We start from the raw sequence: 25,204 nt of genomic DNA, 5'->3' as shown, positions 1-25,204 counted from the left end.
TGTATGTTTTTGTAGCAGTTAATTTTAATCCAAGTTGCCTTTAAACTTACGTAAAAGAAAACAGATTTTTAAAAAAAAATCTTTATTTAAGAATTGCGGTTTGTACAGAGTGACAGAATAACACACATTTTTAAAGGCAGTGCGGTTTCTCCTTTCCTGCACAGGTTTTCTATGACAAATTTATTTTGGACAGGACTGGCCCATTTGTACAGACAGTCTGTCTTCTAAGCATCCTTCTCCCACTTTTTGTTCTTTACACTGATTAGGGAGCTGGAAAAACAAACGTAGCTCTGATGTGCATGCTGCGGGAAATTGGGAAACACATAAATGTGGATGGCACGATCAACGTGGACAACTTTAAAATTATTTATGTTGCACCCATGCGATCCTTGGTACAGGAAATGGTGGGAAGTTTCAGCAAGGTAAATTTTTTTTATTTTTTTTTCCTATAAAGCTTTATACTAGTATACCTAAAGGCAAACTTTTTTAGTTTTGGAGTGTCTGGAGAGGGATTTGAACATTTGTCAGATTTTTATTGCCGTCTGTGTCCTTGTTAGGGAGATTCATCCTCTCTAGTTAGTATCTTTATGATTAACACTGAAAGTGAGAAAAAAACTTTAGGGTTGTCCCCAAAACAGCAATAAAGGGGAAATCTTCCAAAGGGAACAACACTAATTTTGGTGACCCTGGTGATAACCAGGCATTCCCTCAGGCATTTCCTCCCACTTCGTTTTGGCTATGGGACACAAAGTAGAGGGAAATCCACAGATGGCAAAAAAAAAAAACACGGTTAACCCTCCATACAGTTTGTCCAATTTTTAAAAAAAGCTGCGTTCTACTCTCTACTCTAGTCCTGTTACATTAGGTTTTAATTGATATTCTTCCCTTTTTAATTTGTGTCTCTAGAGGTTGTCTACATATGGTATCACAGTAGCTGAGCTGACTGGTGATCACCAGCTGTGTAAGGAAGAGATAAATGCCACCCAAATTATTGTGTGCACGCCAGAGAAGTGGGACATCATTACCCGTAAAGGAGGAGAGCGAACTTACACTCAGCTTGTTCGTTTAATAATACTGGTAAGATCTATAAAAGCAAATAATTCTAAGCGCTACAGCACTTAACAATTTTTTGCTACAGACAGGATAAAAAAGGAAATTCTATTACTTATTATAATGTATTGTTTACTGCAGGATGAGATCCACCTTTTGCATGATGACCGAGGTCCTGTATTGGAGTCCCTCGTTGCCCGATCTATTCGTAACATAGAAATGTCACAGGAAGATGTTAGGTTGGTTGGCCTTAGTGCAACTCTGCCTAACTATGAAGATGTGGGCACCTTCCTTCGTGTGGACTCTGCCAAAGGACTTTTCTACTTTGACAATAGGTACTGCTGGTATTTTATAGTATAATGCTAAAAATGTTAATAATCGTGACTTGCTAGATTGGGTTTCCTTATTTACTGCAAGGAACATTTGATGTTTTGTAATATCTGTCAAAATGTTAGTGTATTAGTTTATAGATGAGTTATTTAATTTTTAAATGGTTTCTTTGTAATTTGTATTTTTTTTTAAATGTCCAAATAAGTCCTTTATGTTCTTTGTTTTTAGTTTTCGACCAGTACCTCTGGAGCAGACGTATGTTGGGATCACAGAGAAAAAGGCTATTAAACGTTTCCAGATCATGAATGAGATTGTATATGAGAAGATCATGGAGCATGCTGGGAAAAACCAGGTATGTATTTTTGCCATTCCCATGATATTCGTTCATATACAATTCTGTGTGACCCGTGCACCTTGGACCAAGAAATGAATGTCAGTGTTGTGCTGCAACCTGTCTGAATGAGATAAAAACCTGTTGCTGGAGTCTAGGCTGCAGGCTGCGCTGCAGTGGCATATATTAAAAATTGTATGAGCGGACCACTTATGCTGTCATCTGCCTCAATTGTTGTTAACAACGTTCTCATAATCCTTAGAAATATTTACTTGAGGGCATGTTATGCAGTATTTCTCTTTTCTGCAGTGAACAGTTATAAGCATATAAGTACAATTCACTTCAGCAGTTACCCTGAAAAACCAAACCTGTCACCACAAAAAGTGAATAAATTGTGAGTCAAAATTTTGCTTTAATCCTTGTAAAAGTGAGCCATTTTCTTCCCAGGTACTGGTGTTTGTCCATTCTAGGAAAGAAACTGGTAAGACATCCAGAGCGATCAGGGACATGTGCCTTGAAAAGGATACATTGGGTCTTTTCTTGCGGGAGGGATCTGCATCTACTGAGGTGCTGCGTTCTGAGGCTGATCAATGCAAGGTATGTATTCTGTATTTTTTCGTGGCTTTCTCTATATTGATCACTTTTACGTTTTTATTTTATTTTATTTTTTTCATTTCTTTCTTCTGTAGAACTTGGAGTTGAAAGACCTCCTGCCATATGGTTTTGCCATTCACCATGCAGGAATGAGTCGGGTAGATAGAACTCTTGTGGAGGATCTGTTTGCAGACAAGCACATTCAGGTAACCTCAGTTCTCACGTTATGTTAATGAAAATGATGTATATCACAGCAACGCAAAAATAGGAAGAGGTAGTCCCCTAGGGTTCATGTATAAGACAAATTTCAAAGGGTTTGCTCATTGAATAAAGGTTAATGTAATAATCGCCTATTATGACCTGTATGTTCTTGTCCCATTTGGATGTCTCGTATTTTACTGCACATGAAAGTGGTGCAATTCATATGTTTTTTTTTTTTCCTTTGTGTGCAGGTTCTGGTTTCCACAGCTACACTTGCCTGGGGTGTCAATCTTCCAGCTCACACTGTCATCATTAAAGGGACTCAGATTTACAGTCCAGAAAAGGGAAGATGGACTGAGTTGGGAGCACTGGATATCCTGCAGGTTGGTATAATCCATCTGTTTTCAAGCAATTGTTTTCTTCTGTCATTGTTTAATTTAATTTATGTATTTCTTTAAATAGGATTGTATTATCCTGTGTAAATTTTAGTTGTACTTTCTTAATATTAGATGCTGGGTAGAGCCGGGCGTCCTCAGTATGACACAAAGGGTGAAGGTATCCTCATCACATCTCATGGAGAGCTGCAGTATTATTTGTCCCTGCTTAACCAGCAGTTACCTATTGAGAGTCAAATGGTGGCCAAACTCCCAGACATGCTGAATGCTGAGGTGGTCCTGGGAAATGTGCAGAATGCTAAGGTAATTTTTGTTTCTCTGAAGTTTTAATTTAAGATGGTGCATATTATTTTTAAATGTTGACTGGTCGTGGTCTGCATTTTCATAGCCATTGGCAGGCTGTGAAACTTTGGCAACTTTGCTAATAGGCCATCGTAATGTTGGACATTGCATCATGGGATGTAGGTTGTAAAATTCTCTGATGCAATGGAATTGGAGATATTTTTGGGGGGGAAGAATCTGTGGAAAATGATCGAAAAAAAAACAAAAAAAACTTTTATAACAGTTTTAAGAACTGTATATAAATAAATTCCCCTATAACACCAAAGCTAATAGCTTGGAGCATCTATCCATTGTTTTCCTGAGCATCCTTGGCTAGATGGTATCAGGTGGTGCTAAAGACATATACTGTGTTCTTGAACGGAGTATAAATGGGCAGGTCATGCAAAAGTCTTTTTATTTTTGTAGGTACCTTTTAATGACACAACAGAGCATAGAGCAGTATTAAAGATGTACTTTGATTCTTATTCTGTGTTGTGTGATCCTCGTTTACTTTACATTATTACTCTTACATGGGAGGAAAAAAAAATGCATATATGCTTTTATACGGTCTCTGTCTTTTGTAGGATGCTGTGAACTGGCTAGGTTACGCTTACCTGTACATACGTATGCTTCGTTCACCCAATCTGTATGGAATTTCCCACGATGATCTGAAATCTGATCCCTTATTGGAGCAAAGGCGGCTAGATTTGATCCACACAGCAGCTCTAATGTTGGATAAGAACAATTTGCTAAAGTATGATAAGAAGATGGGAAATTTCCAGGTATAAATTTATAAACATTCGTATGTGAGCAATTTTATTGTCAAACACATTTATTTTGGAACATATCTAGCTCAGCAATTGCTTTGATTTTATAGGTTACTGAATTAGGCCGTATTGCCAGTCATTACTACATCACCAATGAGTCTATGCAGACATATAATCAGCTCCTAAAGCCAACTCTCAGTGAGATCGAGTTGTTCCGTGTCTTTTCATTGTCTTCTGAGTTCAAGAATATCACCGTCAGAGAGGTGAGTAAAGGACAGTCATGTGCAAGGCTCATAATGTAATATCATTTGCAAGCAATAAATAAATACATGGAATGAAAGTAAGTGCATCTCAGTGCTTTGTATTTGCATTGAAAAAATATTGTACATGCTAGAGTAATGCACTTCCCATAACGGATGTTATCTGTTTTGCAGGAAGAGAAGCTAGAGCTGCAGAAGCTGCTAGAAAGGGTACCAATACCTGTAAAGGAGAGTATAGAGGAGCCAAGTGCTAAGGTGTGTGCAGCATTCCTTACTATCCTTGAAAATTAATTGCATGTTCCTAGCTAATCCCTTTTCCCTCTTTCTGCAGATTAATGTCTTGCTCCAGGCCTTCATCTCACAGCTGAAACTGGAAGGTTTTGCTCTAATGGCAGACATGGTGTATGTCACACAGGTACTGTAAGCAGTTCTGCACTTGTGTTTTTTTTTTTTTAGTCTTTTGGAAAAAATAACTGTTGACACTACAAAATACACCAAAAGAACAGGGACAAGAAAGCATATTACCTGACAGAGGTTCAACTCCTACATTCTTGAAAAGAAAAAAAACAAAACTTTAGATGGAGTTGCTTGTATGAACTTGTGCCTGTAGCTTTTTAGTAACACTTGTGGAGCTAGTGATCCCCATAAATCTAGGACACTAAGCTAAAACTGCGCTCTAAGGCTGCATTCACACCTGAGCGTTTTCAACTCGTTAAACGCTCATCTCAAAAGTTCCAAAGCGCCCAACAAGCAAAATCACATTAATTTCAATGGCACCTGTTCACATCTGAGCGTTTTGTTGCCTGAAGCTCAAAAAATTACATGAGCTTCTTTTTTGACAGATTTGACAGGTGTTTTACTGCTTTTACATTGGTGACCTTTTAACCTTGAAAAAGCACCAGTAAAAAAAACGCTGCTAAACTCTGAAAAAACACCTGAAAATGATACGCTCAGTTGTGAATGGAGCCTTATTGCCTGGCCAGTGAGGTAAAGCTCACAAGTGGAGGAGCAATACCATTGCCTGGCCAGTGGGGTAAAGCTCACAAGTGGAGGAGCAATACCATAATGCTTTAATTTGCTGTGCAACCTACTAAAAGGGCTAATACCTCAGAGCTCTGCTCCCACCCCCTCATCCCCCCTCATCACATTGGCAGGTGACATGGCTTTGACATGACTTCTGCATATGCACAGCCTTTTCTCAGAAAGATTGCAGGGAGATAGCTTCTCGTTTAAAGCCTATGGAGAAAAGACCATGCATGCACAGCTCTATGCAGCCTAAAGAATAGGAGCGCCTCCCTGTATAGTATAGGCTGTGGCTTCTGGTCCATGTTGTTTGCTAATTTTAGGTCTGTAGTTGGTTTATAGGTAACATGGGGGGGGGCTGTTAGGATAAAGTTAATTAAAATAATAATTCTTGAGTGAAGTCATCCCTGATGTTTTTGTACTGCAGTTTATCAACCAGAGGTTAAAGCTGCTGCATTTTTGTCTTCAGTCTGCAGGTCGACTCATGCGTGCAATATTTGAAATAGTATTAAACAGAGGATGGGCTCAGCTCACAGACAAGACTTTAAATCTTTGCAAGATGATCGATAAGAGAATGTAAGAACCGTAGTCTTTGTTAAATTTTTTTCTTTGTGTCAGCTATACACCATTCTAAACTTTGACCTTTCTTAATAGGTGGCAGTCCATGTGTCCTCTTCGCCAGTTCAAGAAACTGCCAGAGGAGGTAGTTAAGAAAATAGAAAAGAAAAACTTCCCTTTTGAGCGTTTATATGATCTCAACCACAATGAAATAGGTGAGCAGTTGTGGTGCATCCTGATAGTACAAGTTTCTTAAACTATTAAAGGGGATTTCTGGTATAGCTAAAAATGTTTGCTCATGGTCTCCCAGCCCCCGGTACTTTTCTAGACAGATAATGATGGCAGTCAGACAGGGTAATATTTTCCGCAGTAAAAATCAACACTAGCACTCTTTAGCCTTTTCCTAATTTTACATCACAGGGCAAAGAGAACATTATATTAATCACTGTTTGGGTTATGCTGCCACCTTTGGGTAAATGAAGACTGGGCAAAAAAGGCGGGACTCCCTGCCCAGGCATGACCCCTGTCTAGCTCAGCTAAGCCTCCATTTTGTGCTGGGTGATGGATTTTACCTCTTTGACTCTCTAAGAGGAACTGTATTCTGACTCCACATGCAAGAGTGTGGATGGCCTGTAGTTTATGCTGGATTCTGCGGGCAGTGAGCACTGATGTACTGGGTACCCCGTGACCTGCTGAAGGGAAGTCAAGTCCTTAAATGCCTGCTGTGATGGGGGAAATTTGGGCCTGATGCCCTGGGATGTTCACTACTGAGTGCCTGTGTATAATAGGGCTATGGCAGCCCCCCCTTGACAGTTTTCCCTGGGTTTGGAGGCTATATATGTCAGTTTTTTTTCTCTTATTGGGTGTCATATAGCAGTGGTGGTGTGTGAATATGCGCTCTTGTATGGCTTGCATGATGATGTCCTTGTACGCATGTGGCATACCAACTTCCGGGACATGCGTTTGCTAAACTCATGGACTCTGCATTGACACCTCACTATATTGAGCCAACATCAGCACCAACCTGGCTCCAGCCCTGTTCAGCCACATTGATACATACTTATTAAGACACGGCAAGTATTGGCACACGTGTCTTGTTTGGGGTGGACTTGCGACAGATGTTTTGGCTTGGGCCGACTCTCCTCTCACCTGAAGGGTAAATTCCTTCTGGGGTATACAGGCCTGTTTATCCCTCGGCAAGCCATGGATTCATGCAGGCAAAGGGGGAGGGAGAGGAACAATGGGTCGAGTTCCCAAATCCCTTTTTTTTATGTTGAAACAGATTCTTTTATTGAACAAAAAGAAAATATACACATGTAAAACATTTGTGACCAATGTCAAGTATGTTATACAGTATCTTAGTCAACTGTCGCACAGCGACATCCCTTGATATTACAGACAATACCATGAGACACTTTTAACCGTTGCAGTTTGTCAGGTTATACATTTTATAATGTGTATTATGTTTTTATGATCTCTTCTCTGTTTCTTCATGTGAAACTAGTGGGGAAACTGGAGGGCTGAAGGTTCATGGTGTATTGGCTCCCCGCTAAACGCAGGTTTCAGGGGTCTGGTGCCACCTATCCCAGATCATGTTGTACTTTAAGGGGCATCCTCTGTGGGAGTATTTGAGTTTCTTATAGGGCAAAGTATTATTCACTTTTACTATCCAGTTAGTGAGCTCTGGCGGGCTGGGCCTCATCAAAAGTCTGGCTATGACTTTTCTTGTGGAAAAGAGGGTTTCATTCAAGAATATTTATCCATATCTGGTTCTGAAAACATACCCAAAAGGCATGGCTTGGGGCGTAGTGTTAGAGAGGAGCCAATGGTGTTATGTAGGAACTGCACTACTTGTGTTCAGAATGCCTGAATCTTCGGGCATTGCCACAGTAGGTGATAGATTGTGCCCATGTCTTGATTGCACATTGGGCATTCCCAAATCCCTTTATCGTATAGGGAGGACCCCTGCAAAGTTTGCCCTGCAGTGGCTCCCTGAAGAGTCAATAGCGGTGAACCCCTGCCCATATCTGGTATCTCCCCCTGTTTTAGGGGCACAGGCTTCAGATCACCGCAATGCAGCTCCTAGCTGCATTTCAGTGTGAATAGTACACATAGAAAACATTTCTTTTCTGTGTCTCATAGTGGCGACGTGCGTTTTTTAGTACGAGGTAAACACTGGTCACCGTGTATATGTATATATATATATATATATATAAAGATGCCTCCTCTTGCGTAAGTAGCAGCTCTGCACCCTCTGCTGTGAGTTTGCAAGGTCCTTTAAAATTTGGGTGACGCATATACTCAGTTCTAGAAAATCAGACTCAGGATATTCTGCCTTTTGGCAGCTTCTGGAAGACTTTCCGGGAGCCTTGAGTTTCTTGATGGCTGCCTTGGAAGACCCCAGAAGGCAGTTTTTGTGAGTGGGCACTGTCTGTCGTCTGTCACGGGAAGGATCCTATGTGTTAGCAGAACTCTGCAAGAAATACATTAAGAGGCTGCTCTTTGAGGGTGAACACTTGGTTGGAGATGACTGGGCCTGCAGCATGGTATTCAGAAGCTGCAAGCTGCAGTTTACCCTCATGCTTTATGCACTAAAGGGTATCTTTTGGATCTGCAAAAAAAAAAGTGTTTTTCTTGGATAGACTTGTCCCAAGGGGTCATCGCACCTGTGTTGGCAGAGGAGAGGTCTTACTGCTGCTGTCCAAAACAGTTTTTGTTTTCGAAGCCAAACAGAGATGTCCTGCCTATTCTGGACCTCAAGGGCTTCAACAAGTCTACCCTGATCAGTGATCGCTTCGACAGGAGGACTTCCTGCTGTCCATGCATGTCGAGGATATATGCCTACACATCTTTATTTTCCAACCTCACCAATGGTTTCTGTGATTTACAGTAGAGTATCGCCACCATCAAATTGTGGCATTGACCCTTCGGCCTATCCATGGCCCCCAGGGTGTTTTACCAAAGTGTTGGCTTTGGTTCTAAGGTTTTTGAGGATCCGGGGGAAGGCCATTGTGGAGTACCTTAAGGACCTGGTTCTAAGGGAGCAGTTGGCTCAGCAACTAATGTCCTGCAGATGGTACAATTCCTGGAGAGGTTCTGCTGAATCTTCAGAAGCCAGCCTTGGTTCCGCCTGGGGTGTTTGGACCTGCATGCAGTTGCTGGAGAAATGATAGCCGCGTTCAATGTTTTCCCCCTATGCCCAGTTCTATTCCAAAGCTCCTGCAGCTCAATATCCTGTTACTATGTGACAAACATCGGGAGCTCTTGGATTTGCCAATGTATCAATATCAGGTTGGCTCTGGAATGGTGGATAGATATTCAGATGGAGTATAATGAGAGACCTTGCTGTGGGGATCATCCCAGAGTGAGAAACGCTGAGCCACTAGAAAGCCATTGCTGCGTGGAGAAAGAGTGCCGAGGTATGACGCAGTCACTGCTAGGATACCGACAGGCGTCACCCTAGGCAACCCCATGTTAGCGAAGAATTAACTAGAGGGACCACTGCTATTGTGTCGCCGAGTTTGGTGAAAGGGCTGCGTGGCCTTGACTTGTTGCTACCATTAGAAACACAGCCTTTAGGAACAGACTGCACCGCTATAGTTTATAGCTCTATTGCTGCCTGCGGGCCTTATTGACTGTCCTTAAGCGTGCCAACAGTGTCATTGAGCCCCAAGGCCAGTCATAAGTCCTGCTGAGTCAGGACTTGCTGCCTTTACAGTTGCTATCCAAAGCCCCCTGCCCCTTTCTTAGCTAAAAGCTACTTTTCAGTGGACACCATGCCACCTTAAATGCTAGTGATTGTTTGTTGAGATTGTAATTTTTTGGCTGCACTTTAATCTCCCAAGCAGCTGAAAACGCATCAGAACACAGGCTTTGGCTGTCGCTGCTGGGGGGGTTGTTGTTGGAAGAGGCCCAATCACGTAGGTAGTTTCATCTCTCCACAGTGGTATCCTCAAGTCCCTTTTTATTCAACCATCATCACATTTTGTTGTTTTTAGTGTGATTTCACTGAGACGTTGTATTTAATTAGTGCACAACCGTTGTCTGTCTTTATTTTTAGTTACTTGACTCTTTGATGTTTGTTAATTTTTGCATATTTCAATTCCTTATGGCTTGGTTTGCTTTCCACAGGTGAGCTGATCCGAATGCCAAAAATGGGAAAGAACATCCATAAATATGTTCACTTATTCCCCAAGCTGGATTTATCGGTGCACTTACAGCCCATCACTCGTTCCACTCTAAAAGTAGAGCTGACAGTTACCCCTGACTTCCAGTGGGATGACAAGGTAAGCTGTAAAAAAACTAAGAATTAATGATGCGCTGTGTTGAAGGAGACTTTTATCCTGTGCTCACATGTCTGCACTGCTTTAACAGGCAGACGGCTCATTCATTTTAATAAACTGCATCACACCAAAAAAAGTAATTTTTTTTTTTTTTTGATGTAGCGCACCGCAACACATTGTAGTGGTGTGCTGCAATGAACATCTGTTGGCAAGTTGTGTTGGGATCCCATTAACCACTTCAGCCCCGGAACAATTTACCCCCTTAATGACCAGAGCATTTTTTTGCGATATGGCACTGCGTCGCTTGAACTGACAATTGCGTGGTTGTGCGACGTTGCACCCAAACAAAACTGACATCCTTTTTTTCCCACAAATAGAGCTTTCTTTTGGTGGTATTTGATCACCTCTGTGGTTTTTATTTTTTATGCTATAAACAAAAGACCGATAATTTTGAAAAAAACAATATTTTTTTTAATAATAAATCACAAAAAAAATATATCACGATAGATGATAATCCAAAGATAATCGTGATATGCGGAGAAAATAAACGCAAAATACTGTGATACCATTTTAAAAGTTTGCAAAATAATAATTGATTCACTATAAACCCGCCCTCACCAATAGTGAAATCAAATAGCGGCGCTAAAAAAACTTTAATTACCTAAAAAAAATGTGTATGGACAATTAGATGTGACAAACTAATTAACAACTATTTTTAACAGCACAATGTGATCTTGTGTTTATAATAAACAGACATTGTGTAAAACATCTGTGTAATAAACTTATATCAAAAACTAATAGCAAGCATATAAAGTCCAATAATCAGTGAGACATAGTGATGTAAGTGATGGTACATAACATCATATGATATAAATCTTCAGTGATAATATCTTCCACCACACCGCTGTGATTTGTGACTTCCACTCCCCTTCAGCGAGCACACTCACCAGCTCTTTTTGCCTTACACTCTCGTGTTCGGCTCACAGGCTTTTCCCACACAGTAGGGGGCAAAGTAATAACCTCCAATCAATCCCCGTTTAGTATCCAGAGTATATATGCAAACGCTCTCTCCACATGAAAAAAAGAAAAGCGATCCAATAATGCAGTAACGTGTCGTGAATAATCAGTCAGAATAAGTTGTGCCTTTTTAAGGACATATTTCCCGCACAATAATTATCATTGAGTAATTTTTAACGAAGATATTTTTAAGATACAAAATCAATCTATATGACACAGTCTATGCTTGTGAAACTTATTCACGGAGACGTGTGGGCATACGATACAGTTATTTATTGGTAAATAAACACAAATAATCACATGAAATTAAGATACCGATTGCGTTACATGAACGTCTTAAAAATCAATAAAAACACTTGCAAAAATGGGCGTACCGTCCCTTTGACATAATACCACCATGATAACTTCTCAGTAGAATCAATAACCTTGTGAACTTGACAGTTAAACAGAACATCTGTATTTCACATGTACAACCGTTACTTTGCTGCAGGTAAGTAAGTGGTTAAAATTGTGAAATAAATTAGACGTTTGTTTTGTCAATAAATGTGGCAACTATGCAAAAAGAAAAATATAATGAAAAATTTGAATCTTTAGAGAAAAATCTACAAGGCGGTTATTGATTCGGGAGAATGATTATCAATTGACTAATATTCAATACGTCAATATTTGAGAGAACATATCAATATTTGAGAGAACATACAAGATAAAATCAACATGACATAATTACCCATTCCAGGATGGCTACAGTTCCTATTGGCTGGTTACCAGAGTTAAGATGGCTGCCGTAGTTTCAAAATGGATACTCTTAAAGAGGATTTACTCCTTGTGACCTCCGAGTTCTAAGTATTAGGTGTTGAGGAATCTTCATGAATGTAAAGATATGTATTCATGCATGGTGCATGAGTGTCAGTCTGGGAGTGTGTGTATCTCCCAGTCTCCCCCCTCAGGGTGGATCCCTGAGCTCTCTTTCCTCCTCCTCCTGTCTTCTCTTCTGCCATCTTACTTGCCTCTAAATACCATTTCAGATAATAAGACCATAAAAATTATAATGGCTCTGCCCAAAAGGACGTGGCTCACTTCCCATTGGGTTAGGAGACTTAATTATTAACTTCCTCTGGAAATTTAGTGAGTTCAAATAATACCACCTTCAACCACCAGGTGTCTCACATGTGTTTTGAGTCCATCCTTTAAGTTAATACATTCTATTTTCATAATGTGTATAATGGTAAGGATAAGTATATACTTTTAAATATTCTGGTAATCGGTCTAATGTAAAATACACTCAGTATAAGTTTGATTAGTCACCATTACATAACTTGGTTATATCTGTATCTCTATAAATGTATGTCTGTACAAACTGGTCTATCTAGGAAATACACACATTGTTATATATATTAATCAATACTACATAAAAATGATTATATGGATACCTGTATAACTTCTGGTATCCCCACTGAATATTTGTTTATCTAAGCATAGGCTCCAATCTTATATAATTATAATCATAATTATATGTTTTTCCTAATACTAATTAGTTTCTTAAAACACTTCTACTTATAAAATCACACTTTCATATATAAATTTTTCATATCAAAGTTGTTGGGTCCGCAGATGCCAAAATTTATAATATGTCTCTGTGACCTACAATGTCATAGATAGTTTGAAATGACTTATAATAACCTTATATATACTTTTAAAATATTTTTAACTGGCACAATATCCAACTCTCTCTAACGTGTTGAGATGGACCTTGAACATTCCCACTGGGTGTTTAGAAATGACTTGTTTGTCTAAACCATCCTAAAAGTTCATACAATGAGTTTTGTTGGCCAAGGTGTTAGCTATTTAAACAGTCCATCACTTGAACACAATAAGTTTATGCCAGGTGAGGTTTTCTCTCTGTATAACCTTGTATCCTGTGGCAGCTTTTGTTTATTCACAATACCATGTAAATATCTCCTTGTTTTGTTCCAACAGTTTTCCTTACAATACATGCTTGTAAAAGTCTTCAATATTTGAAGTAGTAGTAAAACTTGGAAAAACATGAGAGCGTCTAATTTGTCCTAAAGGTCTCCAAAAGGGCAACAGTCCATCTACTTTGTGAGGCCTAAGCATCTCTCATGTTTCTGCCAGTAAATATAAAATATATTTCTTCATGAATTCACAACAAACGCAATAAACTTTAATAAAAATAACACTCTCCTCCACCATTGAACTCACATTTCACAAATTTCAATCAAGCAAAGAGGCACAGCAATCATGGTCATCACCAAAAAAACTCTCCAAACGATAAAATGGACGTATGGTGGTCACGGTGGACCCAGGTAGCCTGATGGTCGGTGACACTCTCACCCGTTCCCTGGAGTCTCCTAAAGCCGCTTCCCCGCTTACTCGTATGGCGCTCCCTGTCACAGCGTCCTACGTCAAGCACGTTCGTTTGCCGGCAATCAAGGGAAGGAGTTAAACACCAGGGGGCGATCAAGGGGTTAAATGTGTTCCCTCAGTGTGTTCTAACTGTAGGGGGGTGGGCTCACTAGAACATGACAGAGATCACTGCTCCTAATCACTGGGAGCAGTAGATCCCTGTCATGTCACTAGGCAGAATAGGAAAATGCATTGTTTACATAGGCATCTCCCTGTTCTGCCTCTTTGTGCCACGATCGCGGGCGAAATTGAGTCTGGGGACCCGTGGGCAGGCGCAGGGACGTACGGGTACACCCATTTGCACAGCTGTGCCATTCTGCCAAGGTACATCATCGGCAAGTGGTTAAGAGTAGTAGGCGCTTACGCTCCTCTGTGTTTGATTATATCCAAACATTTTCCTTCTTGTTTCAAGAAATGCTCAAGGCTCAAAAATCTTAGCTCTGAAATGTTGAAAAATAGCCTGTTCCCACCATACGTATCACCAAAAATTCCTCAGGAGCAGTTAAACACCTAAAGACTGATACCTTAGGATGTTATGTGATACTGGTGTTGGTATTGATAGGTAAACCATTCACTGTGATTAATTGACATATGCCCCACTATTTTCAAAATCCTTGCTTGAGCTCTTTATGGCAAGGAATTTGGAAGTTGCTGAAGGCCCTTTTGATCTTGGCTGGTGAAATACAGTTCTTGACCTTTCCCTGAATAGACTAGGACAGTGGCTCTCAACTCCTGTTTTAAGGACCCACTAACAGGCCAGGTTTGCAAGATAACTGAAATACATCACAGATGATATAATTTGCTGCTCAGCGATTTGCAGTATTCTAGTCTGCATCTCCCCATGGTAATACTTAATGTTTAAAGTTGATAAATGTTTGTTGATAAATGTAAAGTTATGCACTTGGGGGCTAAGAATATACATGCATGCATCATACATGCTAGGGGTGTACAACTGGGGAATCCATAGTGGAGAAGGATCTGGGGGCTTGGTAGATCATAAGCTCAATAATAGCATGCAATGCCAAGCTGCAGTTTCCAAAAAGAGCAAAGTCCTTTCTTGTATTGAGAGAGATATGGACTCCAGAGAGATCATTTTGCCCCTGTTCAAATCACTAGTAAGACCTCATCTGGAATATGCAGTTCAGTTTTGGGCACCAGTTCTCAAAAAGGATATCAGGGAACTGGAGAAAGTGCAGAGAAGGGCAACCAAACTGATAAGAGGCATGGAGGAGCTCAGCTATGAGGAAAGATTAGAGGAACTGAATTTATTCTCTCTTGAGAAGAGGAGATTAAGGGGGGATATGATCAACATGTAGAAATATATAAGGGGTCCATATAGTGAACTTGGTGTTGTTAAAGTGGATGTAAACCCGAAATTTTTTTTTTTTTTTATATCATACTGCAGAATATAAGATTTCCTATCATTTGAGCCCAGTCTTGCCACACAGAGTTAATCCATCTCTGAGCAATCCTCTTTTATTGTTCAGTGAGATAAATCTTGACAAACTGAGAAAAACTTTGTCAAATCCTCCCCCTTGCTGTGAGTGACAGGTGATTTACATATCTTGTGCACTAGCCTAAGACATGCATTATTTTTTAGTTCCTACCCCCACTCCTTTCTTCAGCAGCTCTGCAAGGATTGGCTGTTCCACACCTCAGCATGATTTGGCATGCTGAAGTCATGTGGTCGCTTTTTTTGTCTTTTCACTGGATGTTAGAGATCATAGCAGAAGTTCAATGTTAGAAATACAAAGGAGAAAATGCATATTGACAATGAGTGTAGAGGTGGGCGGGGAGTCTACTGACATGACTCCACCCACCGAGCTCCAGACAACAGACCCACCCACAGAATCTGCAGTTTTTCGGGTCTAATAACAGACAGAGGGGAGACATTTGACAGGTAAAGATACATGCAGGAGGCATGTATATCCTTATAGATAACCCCTATGGCAGTAGTTTAGAAAGGATGACATTGGGTTTACATCCACTTTAACTCAAATGTACATAATTTAACTGGGTACTAACATTTATAGGTAAAGTTGATCCAGGGAAAATCCGACTGCCTGTCTGGGATCAGAAGGAATTTTTTCCCCTGCTGTAGCAAATTGGATCATGCTTTGCTGGGGTTTTTCGCCTTCCTCTGGATCAACTGTGGGTATAGGATTGTGTATATGGAATTGTATGATATTATTTTTTATTTATTTATTTTTATGGTTGAACTAGATGGACTTGTCTTTTTTTCAATCTGATTAACTATGTAACTTAAAATCTGGCCTGTTAGTCGGTCCTGAGGACAGGAGTTGAGAACCCTGGACTTGGGGGAGATCCTTGTCCTTAGTATTTGTGTAGACAAATATGTCCTAGTTGATTTTGGTGTAAATTCCCCACGCTAAGAGAATACTTGTGCTAGTTGGATATCTATCGCACTTGATCCTTTAATAGATATGTTTTTAGTCTCCCAGGAATTGGTTTCATTCATAAATGAGACTAAATATTTACTAAGAGCAGTCTCGGACCGCTCTCCTGCTTTGTTAGCTTTATACACAGGGAACTCTGGAAATGCCAAATCCTACTCTACCTTCAGCTTGCACTTGCTATCAGTACGTCCCACAAATCACATGCTTGATATAACTGAATTGTCAGAAACTGCATACTCCATTTCAATAGAACCCATCCACAACATAAGAACTCATCTTGCCTGTATTTCTCAGCAATGAGGACACCATTAATCTTGACCAAATCTCCAAGTCCATATTCTGAAATGCAGCCCCAAACTTGCAAGGAACCTCCGCCATGCTCTCCAGCCCTTCGGTGAAAAAACTCCCTCCTGCTACAGCCAAATATTTCAAATTTTGATGTTGATACAAGGCAGGATGGATCCATGCTTTCATGTTTAAGCCAAATTCTGACCCTACCATCTGAATGTCGCAGCTGAAATTGAGACTCCCCAGACCAGGCAACGTTTCTTCAGTCTTTTATTGTCCAATTTTGCTGAGCCTGTGTGAATTGTAGCCTCAGTTCCCTGTTCTTGGCTGACAGGAGTGGCACCCAGTGTGGTCTTCTGCTGCTGTAGCATATCTGCTTCAAGGTTTGATGTGTTGTGCATTCAGAGATGGTATTCTGCATACCTTGGTTGTAACGAGTGGTTATATGAGTTACTGTCTGCGAATTCTCCTGTGACCTCTGACACCAACGAGGCATTTTCATCCACACAGCTGCTGCTCACTGGATATATTCTCTTTTTTTTGGACCATTCTCTGTAAACCCTAGAGATGGTTGTGCGTGAAAATCCCCAGTAGATCAGCAGTTTTTGAATTATTCAGACCAGCCCATCTGGCAACAACCATGGCGCATTCAAAGTCACTTAAATCCCCTTTTTGTCCTCATTCTGATGCTCGGTTTGAACTAAAAGTGATTGTAAAGGTTGTTTGTTATTTTTAAAAACATGCTATCCTTACCTGCTCTGTGCAAGGGTTTTGCACAGAGTGGCCTCGATTCTCCTTATATGATGTCTCCCGGCGGCGCTCCTGGCTCTTCTTGAGAACCCCTAGGGAGAGCCACATTCCATGGGGGCACTTGTGCAGGCATACTCCTGAGTCCTGTTGCTGCGTCCATTGACACAGACAGCAGGACATGGCCCCGCCCCCGACTCCATGTTACTGGATTTGATTAACAGCAGCGGGGGCCAATGGCTCCTGCTGCTGTCAGTCTATCAAATGAGGTCCAGAGACAGCGGCTGGAGCTGCTGGGCTCATCCCCATCGCTGGAACGATTGGGCTCAGGTAAGAAAAGGGTGGTTGGGGGGGCTGCTGCAGCCCAAAAGGTTTTTCACCTTAATGCATAAAGGTGAAAAGTCGTGAGGGTTTACAACCCCTTTTAGCAAGTCATCTTCACCATGTCTGGATGCTTAAATGCATTGAGTTGCTGCCATGTGATTTGCTGATTTAGAATGTGTTACCAAGCAATTAACCACTTACTTACTGGGCACTTAAACCTTACTTACTGGGCACTTAAACAGCCTTGCTCCGATCTGTGATCCAGCGAGTCTCATAGACTGGCTAATCACAGAGCGCACTGCGCCCCCTGCAGGGGGTGTGCAGTCCGCTCAAGCACGGGAGGACATCTATTGATACCCTCCTGGCAAAGTAGTTCCTTGCTGTAGCCGTCATTCGACTATAGTGTGGATCTGAAGTGGTTAAACAGGTGTACGTATATATGTCTGTGAAGATGCTAAACCGTATGTGAAATGTGCAGAATCACAGTTGTTCCGACAGAATTTTATACTTGTGTGACCTCTAGTAATGACTGGACATGTATAGTTATGTAATACCTTTTTTTTTCCTTACTGTAAACCTTATTAAACTTTAAAAAAAATATTCAATACCACAGCACACCAAAGTGCAAAACACAAGGAATGTGTCCATTACTGCAGCTCAACTGTGTGAACCCAGTCTTGCGGTGAAATTGTCATCACTGTATGGTAAACAAGGATCATGTAATAAAAAGAAATAATAAAGTGCCTGAGTGTACTTTTTTGCTAAATGAAATACTAGTGCACGCTTGCACAAGCACCTAAAACCCTTATGGTAAGTGCCAAATTTCCCTAAAGCTGGCTTAACCACTTGCCGACCGCGCTATAGCCCAATACCAGCTACAGCCTGGTTGTCTAGTTCTAGGAGGGTGTCTATTGACATCCTCCCAAAACCATGCCCGCTGTGGCACACTCTGATCTTGGTAAAGAGCCATTCCCAGTGGCTCTTTACCATGTGATCAGCTGTGTCCAATCACAGCTGATCACAATGTAAACACACTTGCCAGTTAGCAGGATTCCTTGTGTGAGTAGAGGAAGGAGCTGGTAACCGGCAAGTGTGAAGGGGACATCTACGCTGATAATTGGGGCACTGATCATCAGTGTCCCGATTTTCAGTGCATATCAGTGAAAGAGAAAAATTACCTGTTAGTAGGTAACTAAGAAAAATGTTTTGCTTTTTGTTTTGTTTTTTCAAAATTTTTGCACTTTTTTATTGTTTAGAAAAAAATTAAAAAGCCCAGTGGTGATTAAATACCACCAAAGAAAGCTCTATTTGTGTGAAAAAATTATAAAAATTTCATATGGGTACTGTGTTGCATGACTGCGCAATTCTTTCAAAGTGCGACAGCGCTGAAAGTTGAAAATTGGCATGGGCAGGAAGGAGGAGGGTGAAAGTGCCCAGTAGGCAAGTGATTAAGAGTACTTAAATCCTACCTCCCAGTGTGGGCATTATGCGTTTAGGGCACTTTGCAGTGTGGAAGCTAGTGCTATGTTCAGCTTAGAGAAAAATGTCCGTTTGCATATGGCCCTTGCCCTGGTTTTGGATGCCTTTGGCATGATCAAGAACTTTATTTGGCATTAAAAACATGGTATATACAGGCAACTTATTGTGCTGCCATTGCATGAGATAATATTTTTAATGAATTTATGTAATTGAGAATTTTAATAAGCTTTTTTATTTTTCTTGAATATTGTTTTTAGGTTCATGGGTCTTCTGAAGCTTTCTGGATTCTGGTGGAAGATGTTGACAGTGAAGTGATTCTGCATCATGAGTATTTTCTTCTCAAAGCTAAATATGCCCAGGATGAGCATCTTGTTACATTCTTTGTGCCAGTGTTTGAGCCGCTTCCTCCACAATACTTTATCCGAGTTGTGTCAGACCGCTGGCTATGTGAGTGTTCCCTTCAATACTTTCTAACACCTTATTATATCCGATGCAGTTGCACAGTGGTCATATGACTGCTCTTGTGTGTTTTTTAAATTTTTTTATTTTTCCCTATAGCTGGTTTCTTCTTTTTTTTTCTTTTTTTTTTGATGGCCTGACAAAGGGCCCTGGTTACAAAGAATATGGAGGACTTTTAGGCTACAAATACAAATGGCGTTTCTGTTTAATTCACAGAAACGCATCTCATCTTAGAAATCTAGAATCTCTGACAGATTGGGTTCCAAAGCTGCACACAATACATTAGTCCCTTGCCTGGCCTGTAATTCATTCCACAGTCTGTTCTAATCTAACCACTTGGACACCCCCTTCTTGCCCAGGCCAATTTTCAAATTTCAGCACCGTCACACTTTGAATGACATTTACTTAGTCATTCAACACTGTACCCAAATTAAATATTTAACGTGTTTATGAGACATATAAAGCTTGCTTTTGGTGGTATTTAACCACTTCCCGCCCGCCCTATAGCAGATTGACGTCCGGGAAGTGGTTCTGTTATCCTGACTGGGCGTCATATGAGGTCCAGCAGGATAACATGCCGCCGCACGCCGATCGGTGGAGCGGTGTGTCAGCCTGACACACCGCTACACCGATCTTGGTAAAGAGCCTCCGGGTGAGGCTCTTTACCATGTGATCAGCCGTGTCCAATCACGGCTGATCACGCTGTCAATGGGAAGAGCCGTTGATCGGCTCTTACTCGCGTCTGATAGACGCGGGGAAGAGCCGTTGATCGGCTCTTACTCGCGTCTGATAGACGCGAGTAGAGGAGAGCCGATCGGCGGCTCTCCTGGCAGGGAGGGTCTGCGCTGATTGTTTATCAGCGCAGCCCCCCCTCAGATCACCACACTGGACCACCAGGGATCGCCACTAGGACCACCAGGGAATGGGCAACATGTGGATGGCCAGGTATGTACTCCATGGCCATCCACATGTGCCCAATCAGTGTCCACAAATGGCCACTGATTGGCACCATTATGTCCAAGATCTGCCCAGCAATGCCCCCAATGTTTTATCAGTGCCCATCTGTGCCCACCTATCAGTGCCACAAATCAGTGCCACCCATAAGTACCCATCAGTGCCACCCATAAGTACCCATCAGTGCCACCCATATGTGCCCATCAGTGCCGCCTACCAGTGCCCATCAGTGTCGCCGTATCAGTGCCCGTCAGTGCAGCCATATCAGTGCCCATCATTGAAGGAGAAAACGTACTTATTTACAAAAAATTTTAACAGAAACAAATAAAAACTTATTTTTTTTCAAAAATTTTCGGTCTTTTTTTATTTGTTGCGCAAAAAATAAAAACCGCAGAGATGATCAAATACCACCAAAAGAAAGCTCTATTTGTGGGAACAAAATGATAAAAAATTGGTTTGGGTACAGTGATGGATGACCGCGCAATTGTCATTCAAATTGCGACAGCGCTGAAAGCTGAAAATTGGCCTGGGCGGGAAGGTGTCTAAGTGCCTGGTATTGAAGTGGTTAATCACTGCTGTTTTTTTTTTTAATTTTTATTTATTTGTATGTTTTTGCTATATAAAAGAGAAAATACCGGGGGAAAAAAAGTTTTACTTCATTTTTTTTTCTGTTATAGAATTTTGCAAATCTTTCTTCAAAAATGTAGGCCTAAATGTATTCTGCTGCATTTCTGTGGCAGAAAATAACCCAAATTGGTGTATGTTTACTTGTGTAAAAGTTATAGTGTCTACAAACTATGTATATACAGTATCTCACAAAAGTGAGTACACCCCTCACATGTTTGTAACTATTTTATATCTTTTCATGTGACAACACTGAAGAAATGACACTTTGCTACAATGTAAAGTAGTGAGTGTACAACTGGTATAACAGTGTAAATTTACTGTCCCCTCAAAATAACTCAATACACAACCATTATCTAAGCCGTTGGCAACAAAAGTGAGCACACCCCTAAGTGAAAATGTCCAAATTGGGCCCAAAGTGTCAATATTTTGTGTGGCCACCATTATTTTCCAGCACTGCCTTAACCCTCTTGGGCAAGGAGTTCACCAGAGCTTCACAGGTTGCTACTGGTGTCCTCGTCCACTCCTCCATGACGACATCATGGAGCTGGTGAATGTTAGAGACCTTGCACTCCTCCACCTTCCGTTTGAGGATGCTCAATAGGGTTTAGGTCTAGAGACATGCTTGGCCAGTCCATGACCTTTACCTTTAGCTTCTTTAGCAAGGCAGTGGTCACCTTCGAGGTGTGTTTGGGGTTGTCATCATGTTGGAATACTGCCCCAGTCTCCAAAGGGAGGGGATCATGCTCTGCTTCAGTATGTCACAGTACATGTTGGCATTCATGGTTCCCTCAATGAACTGTAGCTCCCCAGTGCCGGCAACACTCATGCAGCCCCAGACCATGACACTCCCACCACCATGCTTGACTGTAGGCAAGACGCACTTGTCTTTGTACTCCTCACCTGGTTGCCACCACACACACTTGACACCATCTGAACCAAATAAGTTTATCTTGGTCTCATCAGACCAAAGGACATGGTTCCAGTAGTCCATGTCCTTAGTCTGCTTGTCTTCAGCATTGCTTGCAGGCTTTCTTGTGCATCATCTTTAGAAGAGGCTTCCTTCTGGGACAACATCCATGCAGACCAATTTGGTGCAGTATGCGGCGTATGGTCTGAGCACTGACAGGCTGACCCCCTACCCCTTCAACCTCTGCAGCAATGCTGGCAGCACGTCTATTTCCCAAAGACAACCTCTGGATATGACGCTGAGCATGTGCACTCAACTTCTTTGGTCCACCATGGCGAGGCCTGTTCTGAGTGGAACCTGTCCTATTAAACAGCTGTATGGTCTTGGTCACCGTGCTGCAGCTCAGTTTCAGGGACTTGGCAATCTTCTTCTAGCCTAGGCCATCTTTATGTAGAGCAACAATTCTTTTTTTCAGATCCTCAGAGAGTTCTTTGCCATGAGGTGCCATGTGGAACTTCCAGTGACCAGTATGAGAGAGTGAGAGCGATAACACCATATTTAACACACTTGCTCCCCATTCACACCTGAGACCTTGTAACACTAATGAGTCACATGACCCAGGGGAGGGAAAATGGCCAATTGGGCCCAATTTGGACATTTTCACTTAGGGGTGTACTCACTTTTGTTGCCAGCGGTTTAGACATTAATGGCTGTGTGTTGAGTTATTTTGAGGGGACAACAAATTTACAGTGTTATACGAGCTGTACACTCACCACTTTACATTGTAGCAAAGTGTAATTTCTTCAGTATTGTCACATGAAAAAATATAATAAAATAATTACAAAAATGTGAGGGGTGTACTCATTTTTGTGAGATGCTGTGTATGTAAAATATATATATATATATATATATATATATATATATATATATATAATGTAAATTTTTGTCACTTTTTTGGGAAAATTTAATTTTAGATTTTGTTTATTTTTCACACTGGAGCACTACCGTATTGACACAGTACTGCTCTGGGAAGGTGATCAGGATTTTCTTTGGTCCTGTACCATGTGATCACTATGACCAGTCGCAGAGATCACAATAGTACACAATGAATGGCTATGAATGAAAGCCATTGTGTACAACTGATGTGATCCAGTGATTGGTCACAGCAATCACATGGTACAACTATCTGTGTTCCATCGCACAGCGGGTCACAGATCGCGCCGCTGCACAGCACCTAGGGTGCACATGAATCTCACAAGTGGCAGGACGTCTTATGATGTCCACTCTGGATAATGGTGCTCTCGATCAGCCATATTATAACAGGCTGAGCTGGAGGTGGTTATTTTAGTTTCCGATGTGTACATTATAGTGTAGCTCTGGAATGATTGTGTTTGTGATTAGCATGGTATATGCTGGTATTCTGTGTCCTAAAGCTGCAGCTGAAATTGATATTCTCCCTCTCTCTCTCCCCTCGTGTTTAAGCCTGTGAGACACAACTGCCGGTCTCATTCCGCCATTTGATCCTGCCTGAGAAATACCCACCACCAACAGAACTACTGGACCTTCAGCCCCTGCCAGTGTCTGCTTTAAGAAACAGTGCATTTGAGAGCCTTTATCAAGACAAATTCCCATTTTTTAACCCCATACAAACCCAAGGTTAGTGTTTTGAAATACATAATTGGCTGTTACAAACCAGTTAACATCTGTAATTTGCAGAATCTTTTTTTGGCACTTTGTTGCTTTTGTGTATGTTGAGATTTATTTTCATTCCATTTTTTGAAATCATTAATGTGTATATTGGACCTGAAGCTTTATTATATTTCAGATGATAGCTTGTGTTCATCTAGGTTTGTAACAATATTTCCATCTATAAGTCAATGTTCTCATTCAAACTACTGCATCATTGGTATAAAAATTCTGAAAAATCAATGCAGAAAGTGACTAACCAGCCTGACTTCCTTGCCTCAAGACAGGTTTTTATAACAAGAATGAAAAACAAGCACTAGTAGGCAAAGTTTAGAGCAGTCCTCTCCCAAGCACAGTAGTTGACACCTTGGTTTTTGCAGAGGCGGGGGATGGTTTGGCTTGATCCTGCATGGGGGGGGGGGGCTGCGGGTTGGAAGGGAGGCGGATGTATTCAGATAAAGGGAAAGTAGACAGGAAAGACCGGAGGCAGATTATAGTATAAAGAGGGGGCAGGGGGAGTGAACAAAGGGCTCCTAGGTATTTCAGTAGCCCAGCCCAGTACTCGGGTGGCAGCGAGAGTAGAAACCTAATCACACCTGTAGTTCTATTCGAGAAGCAGCAGAGCATTTCCTCACGTGTTTATTTATTTATTTTTTTCTAGTCTCACAGTAACCATTTTTTAGGAGTTTTTATTTGTTTTTGTTTTTTTCTTTTTATTGAAAAATTTGGGGTACAAATCAACAAAGACCATGTAGGAGTCAGATCCCTGGTGATTTGTGTAAAAAAAAAAAAAAAAAAAAAAACTAAAACAAAAAAAAATTGTAGAAATTTAATGACCATGGAAAACTAGACACCTTTTAGGTGTTTTATTCCCCTAGAGCAGTGATGGCGAACCTTGGCACCCCAGATGTTTTGGAACTACATTTCCCATGATGCTCATGCACTCTGCAGTGTAGTGGAGCATCATGGGAAATGTAGTTCCAAAACATCTGGGGTGCCAAGGTTCGCCATCACTGCCCTAGAGGCATATCTCATCCACTCCAGTCTCTAATCGCTGTATTACATTGAAGATGTTTTTTGGGTGCAGGGGCCTAGGAAAAGGAAGTTACCCACTGATAGATTGCACTTCTACGAATATGGTTTTCTCTTCCGTTCATTGAAGGACACACCTAGGGGGTGGCCAAACTCCCAATCTGCAGCAAGGAGATTTTTATTTTTTATTTTCTTTTCAGCAGCAGGACACACCAATTTTTCTTTTTCTTATTTTTTATGTTTTCTTTGGAATTTTTTGTTCCCCGTACACGAAAAATTTTCTTCCATCAACTGTGGTGCTAAGCAACAGACTAGATATCATAGATTTGAGTAGTCCCCCAAGGAATGTAATCGAGTGGGATCGGCTGTGACAGGCCGGTCTTACACAGATGCCAGAAAGAGTATTACTTCTTGGAGGACACATACGACGCTTGGAGCAGGTCTTTCTGTTGCAGTGCCACATATTGGCTTATGACACTTGAATCAGTAAAGGGTCAGTGGTGCCTTGTCCCCATTCTCCCCCCCCCCCACACCTAGATATTCTTCCCTACAGCACTACACGTCCCAGGTTTGACTCCCTTTGGACTGTGAGTACTATCCATGCTGGGCGTTGGGTGCATCAGTTTACAGTATAGTTATCCCCTTGGCCCTTAGATGAGTTCAATGGGGATCCCTTTCCTCTCCCTCAACCCTTTTGGACAAGGAAAAAGGCCTCTGTATGCTGTATGTT

General features: G+C 41.3%; 1 protein-coding gene across 1 annotated transcript in view; it reads left to right on the top strand.

Annotated features, from left to right (window-relative positions):
* Positions 1 to 25,204, top strand: part of SNRNP200 (small nuclear ribonucleoprotein U5 subunit 200) — an 82,960-nt gene that overhangs the window by 19,871 nt on the left and 37,885 nt on the right. The window contains exons 13-29 of the mRNA XM_073622059.1: positions 267 to 422; positions 907 to 1,077; positions 1,192 to 1,385; positions 1,609 to 1,732; positions 2,159 to 2,308; positions 2,401 to 2,511; positions 2,758 to 2,889; positions 3,016 to 3,204; positions 3,807 to 4,004; positions 4,100 to 4,252; positions 4,424 to 4,504; positions 4,581 to 4,664; positions 5,742 to 5,848; positions 5,927 to 6,045; positions 9,962 to 10,116; positions 19,067 to 19,256; positions 23,239 to 23,412. Of these exons, the coding sequence (XP_073478160.1) occupies positions 267 to 422; positions 907 to 1,077; positions 1,192 to 1,385; positions 1,609 to 1,732; positions 2,159 to 2,308; positions 2,401 to 2,511; positions 2,758 to 2,889; positions 3,016 to 3,204; positions 3,807 to 4,004; positions 4,100 to 4,252; positions 4,424 to 4,504; positions 4,581 to 4,664; positions 5,742 to 5,848; positions 5,927 to 6,045; positions 9,962 to 10,116; positions 19,067 to 19,256; positions 23,239 to 23,412 (2,488 nt within the window). The remainder of the gene's footprint in view (positions 1 to 266; positions 423 to 906; positions 1,078 to 1,191; positions 1,386 to 1,608; positions 1,733 to 2,158; positions 2,309 to 2,400; positions 2,512 to 2,757; positions 2,890 to 3,015; positions 3,205 to 3,806; positions 4,005 to 4,099; positions 4,253 to 4,423; positions 4,505 to 4,580; positions 4,665 to 5,741; positions 5,849 to 5,926; positions 6,046 to 9,961; positions 10,117 to 19,066; positions 19,257 to 23,238; positions 23,413 to 25,204) is intronic.

Source organism: Aquarana catesbeiana, linkage group LG03, assembly GCF_042186555.1.
Source record: "Aquarana catesbeiana isolate 2022-GZ linkage group LG03, ASM4218655v1, whole genome shotgun sequence".
Classification (NCBI taxonomy): Eukaryota; Metazoa; Chordata; class Amphibia; order Anura; family Ranidae; genus Aquarana; species Aquarana catesbeiana.
This window is presented reverse-complemented; position numbering and strand designations above follow the sequence as displayed.